Here is a 17591-nt window from a genome sequence, read left to right on the forward strand (position 1 = left end):
TAACTCAGCCATCAAAAAGAATGGAATCTTACCATTTGCGAAGATGTGGATGGAGCTAGAATGTGTCATGCTAAGCAAAAGAAGTCAGCCAGAGAAAGACAAATATCATATGATTTCACTCATGTGGAGTTTAAGAAACACAATAGATGAACATTTGGAAAGAGGAGGAAGAGGAGAGATGAAAACATACAACAGGAGACTCTTAATGATAGAGAACAAACTGAGGGTTGATGGAGGGAGGTGGGTGGGGGATGGGCTAGATGGGTGATGGGTATTAAGGAGGACACTTGTTGAGATGACCACTGGGTGCTGTACGTAAATGATGAATTACTGAATTCTACTCCTGAAACCAATATTGCACTGTATGTTAACTATAATTTAAATTTAAAAAATGGAGCTTCCTAATGTGTCATTTGACTAATGTCACTCTCTTACACTGATTAATTTTGAATCGTAAACCAACTTAGTATTCCTAAGGTAAGTCTTACATTATCATCATGGTTATCCTTATATATTGTGGGATTCTATTTGCTCATATTTAGTTAGGTGGTTTTTTTAAACTTTTTTTTGAAAGTTTATTTATTTTGAGCAAGAGAGAGTAAACAGGGGAGGGGCAGAAAGAAAAGGAGAGAGAGAATCCCAAACATGCTCTTTGCTATCAGTACAGACCCCAATGCAAGGCTTGAACTCATGAACCATGAGATCATGACCTTAGCTGAAACCGAGTTGGATGCTTAACTGACTGAGCCACCCAGGTGCCTAGTTAGGTGGTTTTTTTCTGTTCTTTTTAAAATGGAAGTATAATTGACATATAGTGTTATGTTAGTTTCAAGTGTACAATATAGTGATTTGACAAATCTATACATTACTCAGTGCTCATCACAATAAGTATAGTTGCCATCTGTCACCAAACAATGTTATTAAAATCTTACTGTTCTACTTTTCATCTCCACGACTTCTTTATTTTGTAACTGCAAATTTGTACTTTATCTATTTCACCCATTCCCGCCCCCCCCCCACCTCCCTTCTGGCAACCACCAGTTTGTTCTCTGTATTTAAGAATCTGTTATTTTGTCTGTCTCTTTTCTCTTTGTTTTGTTCATTTGCTTTGTTTCTTAAGTTCCAGATATGAGTGAAATCTTATTTGTCTTTCTCTGACTTATTGCACTTAGCATAATACCCACTAGGCCCTTCCATGTTGTCACAAGTGAATGGGAAGCTCTCCTTGTTTTCTAAGGCTGAGTGACATCTCATTGTATGCATGGACCCCATCTTCTTTACCCGTTAATCAGTGGTTGAACACCTGGGTTAAAGAAAGTGAGATACTCCAAAATGGTAACTAAAGGACCCTCACTTCTGAAGACAATAGAGTATGTGAGCTTCTTACTATTCCCTTCACTAGATACAAATAAGAGCTCAGAAATTACATATAAAACAAACATAAGAAGACCCTTATGCTAGTCAACTCAGGCTGTATAATAAACACTAGGAGGTTTAAATAACAGACATTTACTTTTCCCCACTCCTAGAGGCTGGAAGTCTGAGATCCAGGTATGGTCACGGATAGTTCCTCCCGAGGCCCCTCTCTCATTGGTGTGTCCTCACATGGTCATCCATCTGTGCCAGTCTGTGTCCTGATCTCCTCTTCTTATAATGGCACCAGTCCTGTGGGGTTAGGGCCCACACTAGTGACCTCATTGTACCTTAATTAACCCTTTAAACACCCTATTTCCAAATATTGCCACAAATACAGTCATCTCAGAGGTCCGGGGGGTTAGGAATTGAACACATAATTTGAGGGGGTGGGGCACAAGCCTACAACAACCTTGAAAGGTAGAGACACAAGGTGGACCGTAGGGAACTTGTGATCCTAGGAGCAACACCATGGTGATTTTCCTGCATTTTCTTTTTCCCTCATGTGTCCCAGACTTGGAGAACAAGAAGCCAGCAACTCAGAAACACAAATGAGCACTGACAAAAAAATGTCCCCCAAAAGCCTATTCCTTCTAGCCATAGGACCAGGACAGGAACAGCCTAACAGGACAGAAAACTTGAATATCCCAGACTTTGGCCCCAGCCAGGCTGTAATGAGCCTTCTCAAACCCACCCCTGCTGGGAGAGTTCCATAAAAGACCAAGTGGGGAGCTGGACTTTCAGCCTTGCTGTGCAATACCTGGGAGTCAGAGGAGACCAGAGGGTAGCTGCAATGCCTACCTCTGTTCAACAGTAACTAGAGCCCCCACCCTGCCAGCAATGTCAGTGGTACCCCTTCCCCCTCTGCCAGGCAGTAATGAGGTAACATCAAACCTTCCCCTGCTGGAGTAGTGTTGGAGACAGCCAGTCAGGGCTGCTTTCCATCACCAACAACCAATTCTCTTATTCTCTGGACATCAGCTAGGCAGCCAACAATTCAATTTGGTTTTGACACTGCATACCTAGAATTAACATCGGATTCCACAGGTTAAAGGTCCAGACCCCACAAGTCGTTCCCACTTACAATGCAACGTGCAAGTCCTAGGTCACCTGTACTTCTGACCAACCAACAATAAATTGGAGACTCCCACAAGCTCCTCCCCAGGTTTGATGATTTGCTAGAGTGGCTCACAGAATTCATGAAACACTTAGGTTTACCAGTTTACTACAAAGGATACAACTCAGGAACATCCAGGTGGAAGAGAGGCACAGGGAAAGGTACAGGAACAGGATGGTGCTTTAATACCCTCTCTGGGGCATCACCCTTTCCGGCAAGTTGACGTGTTCATCAACCGAGAAGCTCTTGGAATCTCGTTGTTCAAGCGATTTTATAGAGCTCAAATTCCAGCCCCCTCCCCTCCCCAGAGATCAGGGATAGAGATGGAAGTTCCAATCCTCTAGGCACTTGGCCCTTCTGGTCATCCCGAGGCCACCCATGGTTCCCATCCTAAGTCACTTCATTAGCATAAACTAAGGTGTGCTGTAAAGGAACTCTTCAGGAGTAACAAAAAAAACATTTGCACCACTCAGGAAATTCCAAGGAGCCTGGAATTTTAGGAACTCTGCCAGGAATGTAGGACAAAGACCACATATACTTCTTCTTATATTACAGGCAGCTAAAACAGAAGCCTTAAATAAGAACCAGAGTCTCATAACATGTTATGAAAGTGTCCACATATCAGTAAAAAGTCATAACTTGTCATAACTAAGAACCAAAAACTAAGAAGATCCCAAAATGAGTGGAAAGCAAAAAAAAAAAAAAAAGACAAGGAATAGACACCAATATTGACATGACAATATTGTTGGAATTATCTGATAAATGTTTTAAAGCTATTATGATAAAAATACTTCAACAAAAATTACAAACACACGTGAAACAAGTAATAAGTCAAATGTTTCAGCAAAAAAATCAAGAGTCTTAGGAAAGAAGTAGAGACATAAAGAATAACCAAATGGAAATTTTGGAACTGAACAATACAATAACCAAAATATAATATAATATAATATATCTGGGGGCGCCTGGGTGGCACAGTCAATTAAGCGTCAGACTTTGGCTCAGGTCAAGAGCTCAGGGTTCGTGAGTTCCAGCCTCGCATCAGGCTCTGTGCTGACAGCTGGGAGCCTAAAACCTGTTTCAGATTCTGTCTCTCTCTCTCTCTCTCTTTCTCTTTTTCTGCCCCTCCCTGCTCATTCTCTCTCTCTCTCTCTCTCTCTCTTTCTCTCTCTCTCAAAAGTAAACACTAAAAAGACTGTGGTTTGCCTCTCTCCCCCCCCCATGTCTATTTGTTTTAAAATAAATAAATAAATAAATAAATAAATAAATAAATAAATAAATCGTTCTAGGGGTGCCTGGGTGGTTCAGTCGGTTAGCCATCTGACTCTTGATCTTGATCTGGTCTGGCTCTCAGGGTCATGAGTTTGGGTCCCTCACATTGGGCTCCATGCTGGGCATAAAGAGTACTAACAAAAGAAATAAAAATAAAAATTACTGTCTTAAAAAATTAAAACTTGCTCTTTGAAAGGCCTTGTTAAAAGGATGGGGAAAAAAGCTGCAAAGTGGAAGAAAATATTTGTAAGCCACATATCTCGCAAAGGATTAATATTCAGAATACACACATAATCTTCAAAATTCAGGAGCACCTGGGTGGCTCAGTCAGTTGAGCATCTGACTCTTGATTTCTGCTCAAGTCATGATCCCAGGGTCATGGTATCAAGCCTTGTGTCAGGCTTCTTGCTGAGCATGGAGCCTGTTTGATTGTCTCTCTCCCTTCTTCTGCCCCATTCTGTCCCTCTCTCAAAATAATAGACTTTAAAAAATCATTTTAAAAAGTTACCACATCATAAAGTACAACACAACTGTCAAAAACAAGTTGTGTTAGATTTGATCTCTACTAACAGCTTACCAACGAAATGTCATAACAGATAAATGCAGGGACTTTGGGGCTGAGTGAGTTCATTCAACAGGGTTCAGTCTGGGAAAAGGGTCATGGATCATGCCACATGACATTAGAAAGGGCAAGTCCAAAACAAGGCTGTGAGGATGCACTAGCCACTGTGCACTAAGCACAGGGGCAGAGTAACAAGGTAGAACTCTCAAGGACACCTGGGTTTGCTGGGAAGTTAGGCCAGCCACCAGCAAGGACCAAGGGAAGCTGAGCCACTGGAGGAGACATTGCCTCTCTGCAGCCCCAGTGAGTATCTCTCAACATATGCTAGTCGGAGCTGGGCTGACCCTGCAAAATTAGATCTAAACAGGCTTAGACAAGGATATATCATCCCAGAACATCACACAGAGGAGGTTACCAAAGAAATGCAGTCTCAGAAGACAGGTTGCTCAAAGTCTCACCTGGGTCCCCATGTGCAGAGCCAAGCCAGCTGGGGCTGGATGAGCATGTGATGGAGAGGAAGGCGTGGGCTCAGATGTAGGTCATGAGGACTGAGACTAGAGGTGTGTTCACTGTGTGTCTGAACAAGAGTGGTCAGGGCTACAGGACTGTGGAGGGACTCTCAGTAGAAGGCTCAGAGTCCCTGGGCACAGTGGACCTGTCCCAGAAGGGAGTGCTGGAGGGAGGCCATTCCTAACTGAAACTAGAATTAGAACTGGTAGAGATCAAACAAGGCAGCAAGTGCTTGTGGCACATCAGAACCACACATTCTTTCCAAATGAGATTTCCCCGTGAGAGTGGCCAGAACATCTAGCAGGAGCAGGAGGCAGGGGGTTGGGGGGACTCTGGTTCAGGATCCTTTTTCAGCCTCTACGGCCCTCCTGTATAAGAATCCACCTCTGCCTCCCTCTGGCGGGGAGGGACTGCTGGTCACCCACCAGGCTCCTTTCTGCCTCCGACTGAGATAGAGCTGCTGTGGCCAATTCTGGAGGCCACACCAGGTCAGGGAGGTGACAATGGGGGCCAAGCTGATGATTTTCTATCCATGCACTTTGGAGCATCCAGGAGCCCAGGAGAGGTGCCTTGGGGGCCAGCTGGTGGGGCGAGGCTGGGGACCAACTGTCCCAGTTTCCCCAGGACTGTAAGCTGGATGAGCTGGTCACCTCCATTGAGGGTGCCCTGGCTGCCCCACTCCATGAACCAGGATGCCTGACTTCCACCCACTCCACAGGGAAGGGCAGTTCTGCTGTCTGATTGGCCCCCAACCTCCAAGTGAGGTGGCGGAACCCTCTCCTCCTTCTCCAAACAAACAAACCCACAAAGAAAGATAACACTTCATCCGGTTCTGCTTTTTTATTGGCCTGTCTGTTCATATACAGCGAGTCCTAGAGCGGAAACTGAGGGGCGCAGCCCAGAACGGCGACCTCCCACCCCCCATCACACACACCCCCTCTCTGCCAGGCCGAGTGCTTAGTGCACCTGGGCCAAGTTGTGCTTCTTGTACAGCAGCGCCCTCTTCTTCTCTCGCTGGCGCACGAAGGCTCGAAGTCGCGCGGTGGAGAAGGAGACAGCCGCGGGCTGGGAGCCCGCAGGGCCCTCCTCGGTTAGCCATGGACACTGTAGGCAGCTGGTCGCGCACGGCCGGCCCCTGGAGAGAGGGAAACGGTACCAGCTGAGCTCTGGGAGCGGAGGCCGAGCGGAGAAGGGACGTAGGGCGTGGGCCAGGCGGGGTGGGAGGGCTGGGCGCGGGGCGGAGCGCAGGGTGATGCGACGGGCAGGACGGCCACCTTACCAGGGGTGCGCACACAACGTGCTCCGGAGAAAAGCCACCGCGCCGCCGGACAGCCCCGCGTAGCAGCAACCCAGACGGATGAGCCCCTTGCGCAAGGCTTTCTGCAGGTCGCGTGTCCCTTCACCGTTCACCGGGTACTCCGCGCTCAGCCTGCGCGCGTGGGGGATCAGGAGACTCAGGTAACCATCGGGTGTGTGTGTGGGGGGGGGACAGCGGGGGGTCTGGGAGAACCCTCCGTGGATGCCCAGTCTCTCCGCACCCCCCCCCCCCCGCCCCTGCGCTTGGAGAACTCACATGATGAAGGCTGTCACGCCTATAGCCCAGATGTCGGTCTGTGGGACGGCACCCTGGCCCTCCAGGAGCTCGGGAGCTGGGAGTGAGTACAGGTCAGGGCACAGGTGAGAGGCTGGGTAGGGACGCAGACCTGGGGGCGGGGTTTCCTCCTGGCCCACCCTTCCCCCCAGGTCAGGTTGGCTTCCGCTCCCCGCGCACCCATGGTCTCCACGTAGTCCTTGAACCTCTCGGAGGGCAGGACCTTCTCCTGGGCGAGGCTCTGGGCGTTGCCCAGGTCGACGACCTTGAGTAAGTTGTATTCGGTGACGATCATGTTCTCGGACCTGAGGTCCAGATGCAGAATGCGCTGGGCGTGCAGGTACTGGGCGGCGCTAAGCATCTGCCATAGGTAATCCTTCACCTCCGACTCTGAGTAGGAGACCCTGGGGGCGCGTGAGAAGAGGGGCTCGGCTCTGTCCACGGCAGAAGGGGCGCGGAGACACGAGCCCTGCCCGTGGGCTTGGGAGGGGCACCCCCGCTCTGCTAAAGTTCCGGGACGTGGGCTGGTCGGTGGAGGCGGAGCCCGGAGGTGGTACGCACCGCGCGCCCCTCCGCGCTGCGACGCTCGTTACATTCCCGCCCCTGGACCAGCAGGCAGGCCACCCCTCACCTCTCCGCCAGGCAGGGGAGCAGCTCGGGTCCCGAGCAAAGTTCCAAGATGAGGACCAGGTGCCGGGGGCTGAGGTAGGCGGCCTGCAGCTGGGCCAGGTGCGGGTGGCGCAGGCTCTTGAGAGCCTCGTATTCGCGCAGTACGGCAGTCCTGTCCTCGGGGCGATAGGGAACGATCTTCGCGGCCAGCGCGCGTCCGCTGGCCTTCTCCCGGCACTGCCGCACCACGCTGAAGCGGCCCCTGGGCGAGGGGGCACCGGCCAGGCTTGTGAGGACACCCCCCACGCACCCTCCTTCCCAGTATCAGTAAAGCAAGCCCAGCGGGAGGTGACCAGAGCCTTCCGGGAAGGGGGAGGACGGCACAGAGGCTCTGAACCAAACTTGGGTGGAGGCGCCAAGTGGGGAGGGAGGCTGGGCCAGCGGGGTGGTGGGCTGTGGCGGGGAGGTCCGCCTTCCCTTTACCTTCGGATCTGCGTCTGGAAGGCGAACGTCTGCGTGCTGGGGAGGGGCTGGGCTGGCCTCGAGGCGCTGCTCTCCTCCTCAGAGGCTACGGGAGAAGGAGTCAGTGACGGAGGCACCCCTCCAGCCCCAGCTCCCCCCACCTCGTCTCCTCTCCCCCTTCCCAGGCACCCTGACAGGGGCCCTTCTGTGAATCCCCACACTTTGACCTCATTCCTTGGGCCATGGAGATGCAGGGACCTACAGGTTAAACCAAACTTTCCCAGTGGCAGTCCCCGGGGGCTCAGTCCCTTAAGCGTCTGACTCTTGATTTCTGCTTTTGTCATGATCTCATGGTTGGTGAGTTCAAATCCGCAGCTCAGAGCCTGCTTAGGATTCTCTCTCCCTTTCTCTGCCCCTCCCCTGCTCATGCTCTTTCTCTCTCAAAAATAAATAAAACAAAAATAAATTTAAAAAGCATCCCAGAGAGTACGTGTGACTGGAGTGGCAGCGCATGGCCACCGCCCCGCCCAGCAGGCTCACCCAGGTGGCTGGGCCCTCCCAGGAGGACTGGCTCTGAGGGGCTGCTGTAAGGACCCATGCCCGCCTTGCTGACGCAGGCCGTTCGGAAGATGTATGTGCCACCCCTCGAAAGCTTGCTGGCACCGTAGCAGCAGTCGAAGATGTCGGAAGCCAGGGTGTTCCAGCTGCCACCTGGGCCACACAGGAGGGGCATGGGTGAGCACTAGCCCAAGGCCCCCCTCCCCAGGGCCAGGGGGTGGACAGACCCCTCCCAGAGGGAGCACGGAGTTGGCTGGGCGCTGCCTGAGGCCACCCAGCCAGGCAGGCTTCCCCGATGGGCACCCGGGGACCACCGGGACGGCTCGCACCTTCCAAGCTGCACTGCACAATGTAGGTCACGGGGCCGTATGACTCCACGGGTTTCCAGACCAGCAGCACCCCATCGGCATATACCTCCCCGATGTCTGGGCGGGGGGAAGACGAGGGGCGCTCTGCGGGGCCACAGTCAGCAGTCAGGGTGGGGGGGCCTTTTCAGGGCTTCCGATGCAGCTCAGAGCCCCTGCCCGCCCCGCCTTGCCCTCCTACACCTGCAGCCAGGACCCTGAGCCCACCATCCCCTAGTCCCATTCGTTCGGGGTCCCCTTCCAGCACTGACCAGTAAGTAGAAGGGCCCAGGGCCTCCTGTGGTGGGGGCCTTGGTAGGTGTGTACCCTGCCAGGCTCCCTTCCCACCATGTACTCAGGAAGCCCGTAGAGTGGCCCTCAAGGACAGCCCTCTGCCAGTGCCAGGCCCCCTACAGGGAGGCCTGTCCTGGCTGCTCAGGTTCACCTGACAAACATCTGCTGGTTGGCCATTGCTGAGAATCAAGCCAGGGCCCGAGAGCTGCACCCACAGCCCCTGTTTGGCGTCCCCTGCACTGTTTTTGAGATCATAGTTTGACCATAATAGAAATACAAAATGGGAAGCAGCCTGGTCCTCCATTGGCTAGAAGAACTGGGAGGGGGGGTATCATGTGAAATGCAGGGAGAGGAGCCCCCCCCCCCCACGCCCAGAAGGGCAGAGGAGAGGGCTGGGCCAGGTGGGCCACCCTGCCTCCTGCCTTCTGCCTCCCATCCTGGGGGTTCCAGCCTGCAGAGCGGACTCCTACCCTCTGTGGCCCCTCCAGGCCTGGCAGTGTGCTGGGGTGTGCACAACTGGCTGGTGAGCGTCACATTCTGTAGGCCTCCAGCAGAGGGGCCCGGCATAAACCCACCTTCAAAGTGATAAGGGGTCTCCAGGCACCCCAGAAGAGTCTCATCCCCTCCCCCGCCTCCGTGGGCCTGGAGGAAACCTCCAGAAGGAGGCAGTGGCATGTGGGGTGGCCCCTCTCCCTGTCCCCCCCCAGAGGGCCTGGCACGGTGCACCCACCTGCCTTCCGGAGGACGGCCGTGGTGGCCGCAGTCCCCAGTGTGTTGCGAACGCTGCACGTGTATACTCCCAGGTCATCAGCATTCACCACCAGGATGGTCAGGAGCTGGAAGTTCTTGAGCGTGGAGGAGATAAGGAGGCGGCTGCTACTCTCCAGGGGAGTCCCATCTGCATCAGGACAGAGCACACCTGGGGAGCAGCTCGAATATGCACCCTGCCTGGAGACCCATGCCCTCCTGGGGCCTCAGGTTCCCTCTGTACAGTGAGAGCAGTGCCCTCCTCCTTCCTGCACCCCAGCCCCAGGACACCTCCTTACCTTTGCTCCAGGTGGCCTGTGCAGCTGGCTGTGCTGACACTTGGCAGGCAAGAGTCACTGACTGGCCCAAGACCACCGTTTCATCTGAGAGCTCCCTTAGAAAGGATGGCGCTGGGGAGCAGGAAGGGAGGCAGGGGAGCCTTCAGAGATGATCCCCAACCTGAGAACCTGGACCCCTGAGGCAGGGATGCTGGGGAAGCCCACCCTCACTCAGCTCATCTTCAACACTAGCACCTGCCCCAGAAAGTCCTCCAGAACTGCCCTAATAATGGGACCAGAGCATCCCCCCCCTCACCCATCTGGGCTCCAGCCCCCGTGGATGTAAGCTTGTCCCCCACACTGGTCTGGGCACTGAGGAGGGGCTCCCATCCCCCACAGCTGGGTCCCCTCAGCTGCAGTGTGGCTCGGCCCCCAGGGCAGCACACCCACCTCGGTCCTTGCTTTTCAGGCCCAGCCGAAAGGAAGCCAGGCCTGCCTTCTTCCTGGGGGGGCTCTCTTTCTCCAGACCTGCAGGGAGGAGGCCTCCAGAAGTCACACCTAAGGGACCCAGCTGCCACCCACAGTGGACTCCCACACGGGGCACAAGAGCCCAGATCCCACAGACTTTTGTTGCAAATGAGCTAAATTTGCTGCAGAGACCATCCCCTTCTGACCCCTGTCAGGATCAGCCTGTCCTGGGCAAGGGCACCAGGGACAGGTAAGACTTGGGGGCCACAGGTGCCTGGGGAGGCCAGGACTGGTTTGATTCTCTTTGTACCAGTGTCTCCAAGCCTCCTCATGTCCCAACACAGGGACCTCAGATGCACACGGGGGTTGCGGGTTGAGGCCACACAGGAGACCTCAGAAACAGAGGCCCCCATGTGGGGCAGGGGAGAGGACCCTGGAGCAGAGTGGCTTCTGTGTCACCCAGCTCTTCTCAGCCGTGGAGGCGAGGTGCCCCAAAGTGCAAACAAGACACCTACTACCTGCAGGGAGGGGGTGGAGTGGGGTGGGGAAGTCACCTTCCGGCCTGCCCTTCAGGAGGCGGGAGATGTGGGCCACCGAGGCCCTCACCCTCCTGCGCAGTCCCAGCTCCAGGGGCTCCTCCAGCGTGTGTCTCCTGGGGAGGTAGAAGAGGCCACCGGAGGGGGGTGACCATTTCCGCTTCCTACTGCCAGTGGCCTCCCCGAGCAGGGTCTCCATGTCCTCTGGCTCCTCTGTGATCTGCAGGCTGGCTGGTGGACTCAGTGCGCCTGGCCAGGGCCACGCGGCCTCTGGGAACTCAGCCAGCTCCTCCTCTGCCTCGGATTCCGGGGAGGAAGGTGACTCTGGTTCCACAGGCTTGGGGACCTTCCTGAAGATCATGAACTCGAAAGGGAGGTACTTGATGTCATACAGGTCAGACAGGTTGAGGTAGGCAGGCTCCACCTCTGAGATGTCCAGGGACACGGTGTCCGCTGCTTCTGAGTCCCCAGACAGGTCTCGGATCTGCACCAGGGACACTTGGGAGCCCCTGCCGAAGTCTTCCCACGAGCTCAGCTCTGGGGAGGCCCTTGGGGGTGCCCCGCTGCCCTCGGGAAGGGGCGCTGCACTGGCCTGGGGGGGTGGGCTCTGAGCCCCAGTGTCATCATGCTCCTCTGAGGACTGAGAGGTAGCCCAGGCCATCCTGGCCCACAGGGGACCCTGCCCCAACATGCCTCCTGCATCCCCACCAAAGGCAAAGGTGCCATAACCCGCCACTCCTGCGTAGCCACCATGTTGCCCCAGGGAGAACTTCCGCATGGTGGCCTGCTCCTGAGGGCGTTGTGGGCTGGGCTCCGGTTCTGATGCATCCTCCAGCTCCAGGGTGGCATCCTGGGAGGGACCAGGCCCCGTGCCCACCTGGGAAGCCAGCCCTGAGGAGCTAGGGGGACTCAGCCTCCCAGGGAGACAAGTGTCCTTTGGACCCTCCATAGAGCCTGGCTGGCAGCTTTCTTGGGCTGGGGAGAGGGGAGCCTGGGTCTCCCCTGAGAGGAAGGGGCTGGAGGATGCCCAGAGGGGCCCCGTGCACTGCTCTGAAGGGAAGGAGCCAGAAAGTTGTGGTGTAACAGCCTTAAGGGGGTGACAGCCTTGCAGGGGAGCGGGACCCCACTGGGGATGGAAGGAAGGGGCGGGCTGTTCCCCACAGCTGTCCTGGGATGACCCCTCTTGCTGAGCAGCCCCTGGGAGGCCCCCGATGGATGGCAATAGTCTTGGCCCCTGCTGGGATCCCTCTGGACGCTGCATCTCCTGGGCACATGTGACCCCTCCTGGCAGGCTCTCCCCTGAGGCTATCTGGAGGCCTGAGAGGCCTGGGGCAGGGCACTGCCCCCAGCCACAGGCCTCAGTGGAGGAGCTGGCGGAGTGTGGCTGGTCGAGCTCCAGGGATCGGCTGCGGCTGGGTGCCACTCGGGCGCTGGAGCCAGGCAGCCGCAGGGCGGTCTCGAAGGAGGGCGCTTTGGCCATCAGAGCGGCCTGCTCCTCCCGGGCGGCCTCTTCCTCCAGCGCGCGATGCTCCAGCAGCGGCTCCCGCAGGCCGGGCAGGGCCTTTGCGAAGTAGCCGCCCTTGAGCAGGTGCCTCCGCCGGGCGGGGTGCCGCCTGCCGCCCATGGCGGGGCCTCCGCGCTCCGGGGCCTCGCCTGCCTGCTGGTAGAAGAGGCTGCGGATGACACTCTGGCGGGGAACGCAGCCCGGGGTAGCAGGCACCTCTGCACCTGGGGGCGACGCCGGCCGAGGCGCGGCGGCGGCAGACGCGCAAGCCTCGGCCTCCTCCGGCAGGCTAGCGGATGGCCGCAAGAAGCCCCGCGGGTGCAGCAGCGGGGAGTGGGTCACCGGAGAGGGCGGCAGCGATTTGGCCCGGGCGAAGGGTGCCAGCTCGTTGTCGGAGGACGAGGACGAGCTGCTGGAGGCGGCGCTGGCGCCTTCGTGCAGGTGCCGGGCCACCCCGAGGGACGGGCTGTCGGGCGGGCCCTGGAGCAGCTCGGGAATGGAGCGCATCACCAGGATGGACTTGTAGCTCATCAGGGAGCGCTGGGGGTTGCGGGGGACAGGGGCGCGTCAGCCGCGTGTCCGCCCGCTTTGCAGCTCCTAGTGGTCCCTGAAGGGGCACCCAGGAACTGGAGCGCGTTACAAGCTCCACTCTTCATCCCCTAGGGCTGTGTCATTCTGTTCCTGCCCAGGCTGGGGCATTGCGCGTGGCACGCACCTCCTCCCAGACCCGCCCCGGGGGCTCAGAGAGCGCATGCCCCAGCCTGGCTTCTCTTTCTCCCAGGCCCTGGGGGAAGCACAGCCAGTCCTGAGGGCCTGGTTTCCTTGCGGGCCTCCAGCCCCCACCTCGCAGCTCTGCCCCCTCTTCAGCATCTTTTGGGGGGTCTAACCCTAACCCTCACCCCCTCCGCGAGGCTGCACTGCTCACCTGCCAGCGGCTGCGGGCTAGCAGGAACTTGAGTTGCTTGGTGTTGATGAAGTGGGCCTCCTCCGCGGGCACGGACTTCTGAGAGGGCCCAGGTGACAGGGACGGTGAGGGCAGACCCTGGTGCACCCTGTGGTCCACGTAGACCTCCGCCTCCCCAGCCCCATGGCCTGTTTCCCTCCCTGTGCAGGCCTGCTTGGGCTCAGCCTGCTCACCTGGAACCAAGGGTGGGCCAGGCACTTGGCTGCGCTGGGTCGGGCCCTGCGAGGAGAAGAAGACCAGGGGTCAGGCCAGGTGGTCAGCTGCCCCAGGGGCAGGCCTGTGAGAACCCGGGGCGGGGAAAGGGTGGCACACTCACTCTGGGGCCCTCTGCAGGGCAGCCTTGATAAATTCCTGGGCATCCTCGCTGAGGTGGGCAGCCATGGGGCTGCTCCAAGACACCCGCCCCTCCAGCACATTCAGGAGGGTGGCTCGGTCACTCTCACCGGCAAATGGTGACGAGCAGGTCAGGCTGAAAGCAGAGACATGACTTTGCCTTCAGAAGTGACCTGGATTTCTGGATGCATAGGGGGCAGGTGGCCAGAGCAAACAGTGCTGGGTCTTTTACAAGGCCCCCAGTGGCCACAGAGCCACTCCCATCCAGCCCTGAGAGTCCCAGAAATGGCCAATATTTGCCCAGAGATCCATGCTCAGCCTGGGACAGGGATCAAGGGTCAGCCTGGAGTATGTACCCAGCCTTAGCTTGAGGTGGGATCCAGACTCAATCTACATGAGCAGCCTCCTCGAGGGCAGCTGTAACTGTAATGAGGGGGCTCTGGGCAGACCCTTTAGGGAAACAGCTCAGTGCTTTGCCTGGTGACCCGGCCAAGCTCCTCTGGGCCACAGTGTGTAAGAAAAGAGCGCAGCAGAAACTACTTATCAGAGTTGGCTGACCGCTGGTTCCCATAATAGCTGCCCTGTGGGTCTTGGGTCTTTGATCTGGGAAGCAGCCAGTAGTGCACGTGGCTTGTCATGGGTCTGATGGGGAAGGGATCGGCGCTTGGTTTCAGAGGGGGTGGTTGACAGAGGCAGGTGTCTGCTTACCTGAGATAGGAGATGACCCCCATGGCCCTGCAGGAGCAAAAGCACAGTCTTGAGTCATCCCATGCCTGGGCTTCGGGCAAAGGGTATGCTCAGAGTTGGGGGGTGTGGGAGGAGGGGCAGCGACTGTGTGTGGGGCAGGGGCTGCTGGCATCCCCAGTGGCCATTCACTTACCAGATGTCCGAGGCCTCGCTCACGGGAGTCTGCTCAATGATCTCAGGGGATACAAACTCTGGGGAGCCATACTTGCTGTATTGTGGCTCTGCTGGGGTGATTTTTTGGGCAAAGCCGAAGTCGCAGATTTTAATGTCCTCCCGAGCAGGATGCACCATCAGGATATTTGGGGGCTGTGAGACACAGTCAGGGAGAGGGGAGGCCATGCCCTAAGGAGGGGGCTCCCAGGGCCGCAGGGAACACACAGGGGTCTGTGAAGGGCTGTCCCAAGGCAACGGTGATGCCGGTGGGACAGTGGGCAGTCTTGGGGTAGGTTTTAGTGCTATTTGGGGACAGCTTCCAGTTCATCCAAGCTGTACCCCACCTGATATCACTCTGCATCCCCAGAGAGTCTGGAAGTGCTAGACTTGCATCTACCCACCCCCTATGTTCAGGGTCCCTCCCTGGTCCCTGCGGGGCCCCAAGAAGGTCAAGCACCTTTATGTCCAAATGGAGAATGCTCTGGCCGTGCAGATAATGCAGCCCTTCTGCCAGCTGCTGGATGTACACCTTGACCTGGAATCGAGGCCAGGGCTCAGAGGAGGGCCATCCTTCACCTACTGCTCCACTCGCCCCCAGATCTGAGCTGGGCACGGATCCCGCGGGGCAGGTGGTGTGCAAAGCCTCCCAGAGCCCAAGGCCAGAGGATTCCTCCAGCCCGGAAAGCAGATGGGCCTGACCAAAGCCGGAAGCACCTGGTGTCTCAGGAGGGAGGGCCCCACCAGCCAGGTGGTGACTGGGAGAGGAAAGCAGTGGCCCCCCGGGGAAGGGGGGTGCATGGAAGGGCTTAGAGAGCCCTACTGAGGAACTACCACACCCCATGAGGCCCTGGGGAACCCCAGAAGGTTTCCAAGCTGGGGCGTGCTGGGTGTGGCCAGGGAAAACAGGAGACCGTGCAGTTACCTCAGCCTCAGTCACCACACTCTTCTTGAACAGTCGGTCCAGCAGCTCCTCTGAGGAACACCTGGGGCTTAGGTCAAGGAAAGCTCTGGAGTCTGGAACCCACCTGGCCCCACACACACCTCCTATCTTGGGGTGGGGGTGGGGGCCAAGCTGGGAAGGTTGGTGCTCAGACTGTGGAGGGTGGGAGGGACAGGGACCCCAAGGAGGGGGGCCAAGGTCAGCGGACAGCAGCAGAGTGGGAGGGGTGAGTAGGGCATGTGCATCCCTCCCTGGAGCTCGGGTGGGCTGCCTGAGGACCCTCAGCATTAGTGCTTAGCGTGGCCCATAAGTCTGACCTCCCTGCTGGGCAAGGCCCCGTGGAGCGTGGGATGGCCCAGTGAGGGCTTGTCTTGGACCCTGTGACACAGCTCTGCCAAAATTCCTGAGCCAGGGGACCACGAGCTACAAGGCCAAGGCTGTGTCCAGGAATAGCAGAACAGGCCCTGCTGGGGCCCTCGGACCTATGCCTGCCAAGGGTCTGCGTGCGCGCCCCTTTGCTCTGGCCTGGCTGTGGGATACAGCTCCAGGACAAGGATCAGGGTCTTCCGGGTCTCAAACTGGTCAAGCAGCCCTGTGACCAGCGGGTGGCTGAGCGTGGCCAGGATGTCCCTCTCGCGGTACGCCTGGGTGCGCGTCCTGCTCCGCAGGGGGATGAACTTGGCCGCGCAGAACATCTGGTTTCCCTTGTGCTGCACCCTCTTCACGAAGCCGAACACGCCCCTGGGAGGAGGGGAGCCACGCTGGGGGCGCGCGCCGGTTCCCCAGGACAGGGTTGGAGGAGCGGTGGAGCTCCGGAGAGCAGTGCTCACGAGGGTCCTCCAGGGAAGGAGGTTTCTGGGGGACTGGGTTCTGGGTGGGGGTGCCCGTGCCATTGGGTCAGCGGGAGGGGTGGAGCTCCTGAGAGGCGGAATTTCCGGAGAACAGGGGGGCGGGAAAGGAGGGTGCTTCGTGGACGGCGGGGTCCCGAGGCGCAGGGGTTCCAGGGGATACTGGGGGCTCCCTGGAGAAAGCTGGGGCTCCCGGGGGGCTGGGGGCGGGGACTTGAAGGAAGGGGCTCTGGGAGGTGGAGGTTGAGGGGCGGAGTTCAGGGGACGCAAGGGTCCCCGGGAACCAAGGATTCCAGGGGTGCTGGGGGCTCCCGGGGAGAAGGCAGGTGCTCCGTGGAGGGCGGGGTTCCTGGGGCGCAGGGGTTCCCGGGTCGCAGGGTTTCCAGGATCCTGGGGGTTCTGGGGGCGGAGACTGGGAGGAAAGAGCTCTGGAAGGCGGGGGCTGAGGGATGGAATTCCAGGGATTCAGGGGTCCCCAGGGGCGCAGGGGTTCCAGGAGGTGCTGGGGGCTCTCAGGGCGGAGAGTGGGGGGAAGGGGCTCTGGGACGCGGGGGTGTCGAGGAGCGGCCCTCTCCTGGGGCTGCGTTTGTGGACAATACCTTCCAATTTCCTCCTTGACCTCATAGAAAGAGTGCAGCTTCCTTCGATAGCTTTGCTTCTCAGTGTCAGGCTCGCTGTCTCCTGTAGTCGAAGAGCGGGAGTCGTAGGTGTAACTATGTCCACTTACCCCCAACTGGAGCGTCTCTGTGCTGGACGGACTATGCTGGAGCCTGAGGGAGGCCGCAGACCACCCCCGTCCCATGCCCTCGAGGAGGGTTCCCGGGACTCACCCCCGTGGACCACCAGCTCCGCTTTACATAGCACCTGGCCACCAGCGTTTTGGGCCAGGCAGGTGTAGACGCCTGCGTCCTGCTGGGTCACGTCCCTTAGCACCAGGGAGTAGGTAGTCCCTTCCCGCTGCTGGCTGAGCCGGGCACCGTCCACCACCTGGGCATCATCCTGGGGGCATAGGCGGGCGGGGCAGCTGTCAGCCCAACCCGGGGTATGGACTCTATCCCTCCCCCGCCCTACTGCAAGTGCTTTGCTGGCGGGTGGGAATGCTACACACTCGCCAGTCCCGGCCCCCAGCCCGGTGCCTGTCCCTACCCGGTACCAGGTCACTGTGGGCTGCGGGTTGCCCTCGATGACCGCTTGGAACTGCGCGGTGCTGCCCCTCTGTGCCTGCACATCTTCGATGGTGACCTGCATGGATGGGGGCCCTGGGGTGCAGGAGGGAGCCCATGGAGAGAGGTCCAGGCTGTGTCATCAGCCCACATTGAGTCTTGGAGCTGGGCCTTGCAGTCA

The 17591-nt window shown here is 57.7% G+C and overlaps 1 protein-coding gene across 1 annotated transcript in view; it reads right to left on the bottom strand.

Annotated features, from left to right (window-relative positions):
* Nucleotides 1-5699: 5699 nt before the first annotated feature.
* The window catches only part of OBSCN (obscurin, cytoskeletal calmodulin and titin-interacting RhoGEF), a 161950-nt gene continuing 150058 nt past the window's right edge, over nt 5700-17591 (bottom strand). The window contains exons 95-117 of the mRNA XM_042981271.1: nt 17394-17506; nt 17078-17246; nt 16847-16928; nt 15940-16140; nt 15382-15442; nt 14917-14994; nt 14440-14612; nt 14268-14294; nt 13543-13695; nt 13400-13445; nt 13188-13265; nt 10777-12802; nt 10205-10282; nt 9776-9886; nt 9460-9627; nt 8421-8543; nt 8074-8244; nt 7555-7639; nt 7094-7333; nt 6643-6866; nt 6445-6520; nt 6151-6300; nt 5700-6006 (exon numbers count right to left, since the gene is read on the bottom strand). Coding sequence (XP_042837205.1) covers nt 5829-6006; nt 6151-6300; nt 6445-6520; nt 6643-6866; nt 7094-7333; nt 7555-7639; nt 8074-8244; nt 8421-8543; nt 9460-9627; nt 9776-9886; nt 10205-10282; nt 10777-12802; nt 13188-13265; nt 13400-13445; nt 13543-13695; nt 14268-14294; nt 14440-14612; nt 14917-14994; nt 15382-15442; nt 15940-16140; nt 16847-16928; nt 17078-17246; nt 17394-17506 — 4811 coding nt within the window. The 3' untranslated portion in view covers nt 5700-5828. The remainder of the gene's footprint in view (nt 6007-6150; nt 6301-6444; nt 6521-6642; nt 6867-7093; nt 7334-7554; nt 7640-8073; nt 8245-8420; nt 8544-9459; nt 9628-9775; nt 9887-10204; nt 10283-10776; nt 12803-13187; nt 13266-13399; nt 13446-13542; nt 13696-14267; nt 14295-14439; nt 14613-14916; nt 14995-15381; nt 15443-15939; nt 16141-16846; nt 16929-17077; nt 17247-17393; nt 17507-17591) is intronic.

This window comes from Panthera tigris, chromosome A1 (assembly GCF_018350195.1).
Source record: "Panthera tigris isolate Pti1 chromosome A1, P.tigris_Pti1_mat1.1, whole genome shotgun sequence".
NCBI classification, from domain to species: domain Eukaryota; kingdom Metazoa; phylum Chordata; class Mammalia; order Carnivora; family Felidae; genus Panthera; species Panthera tigris.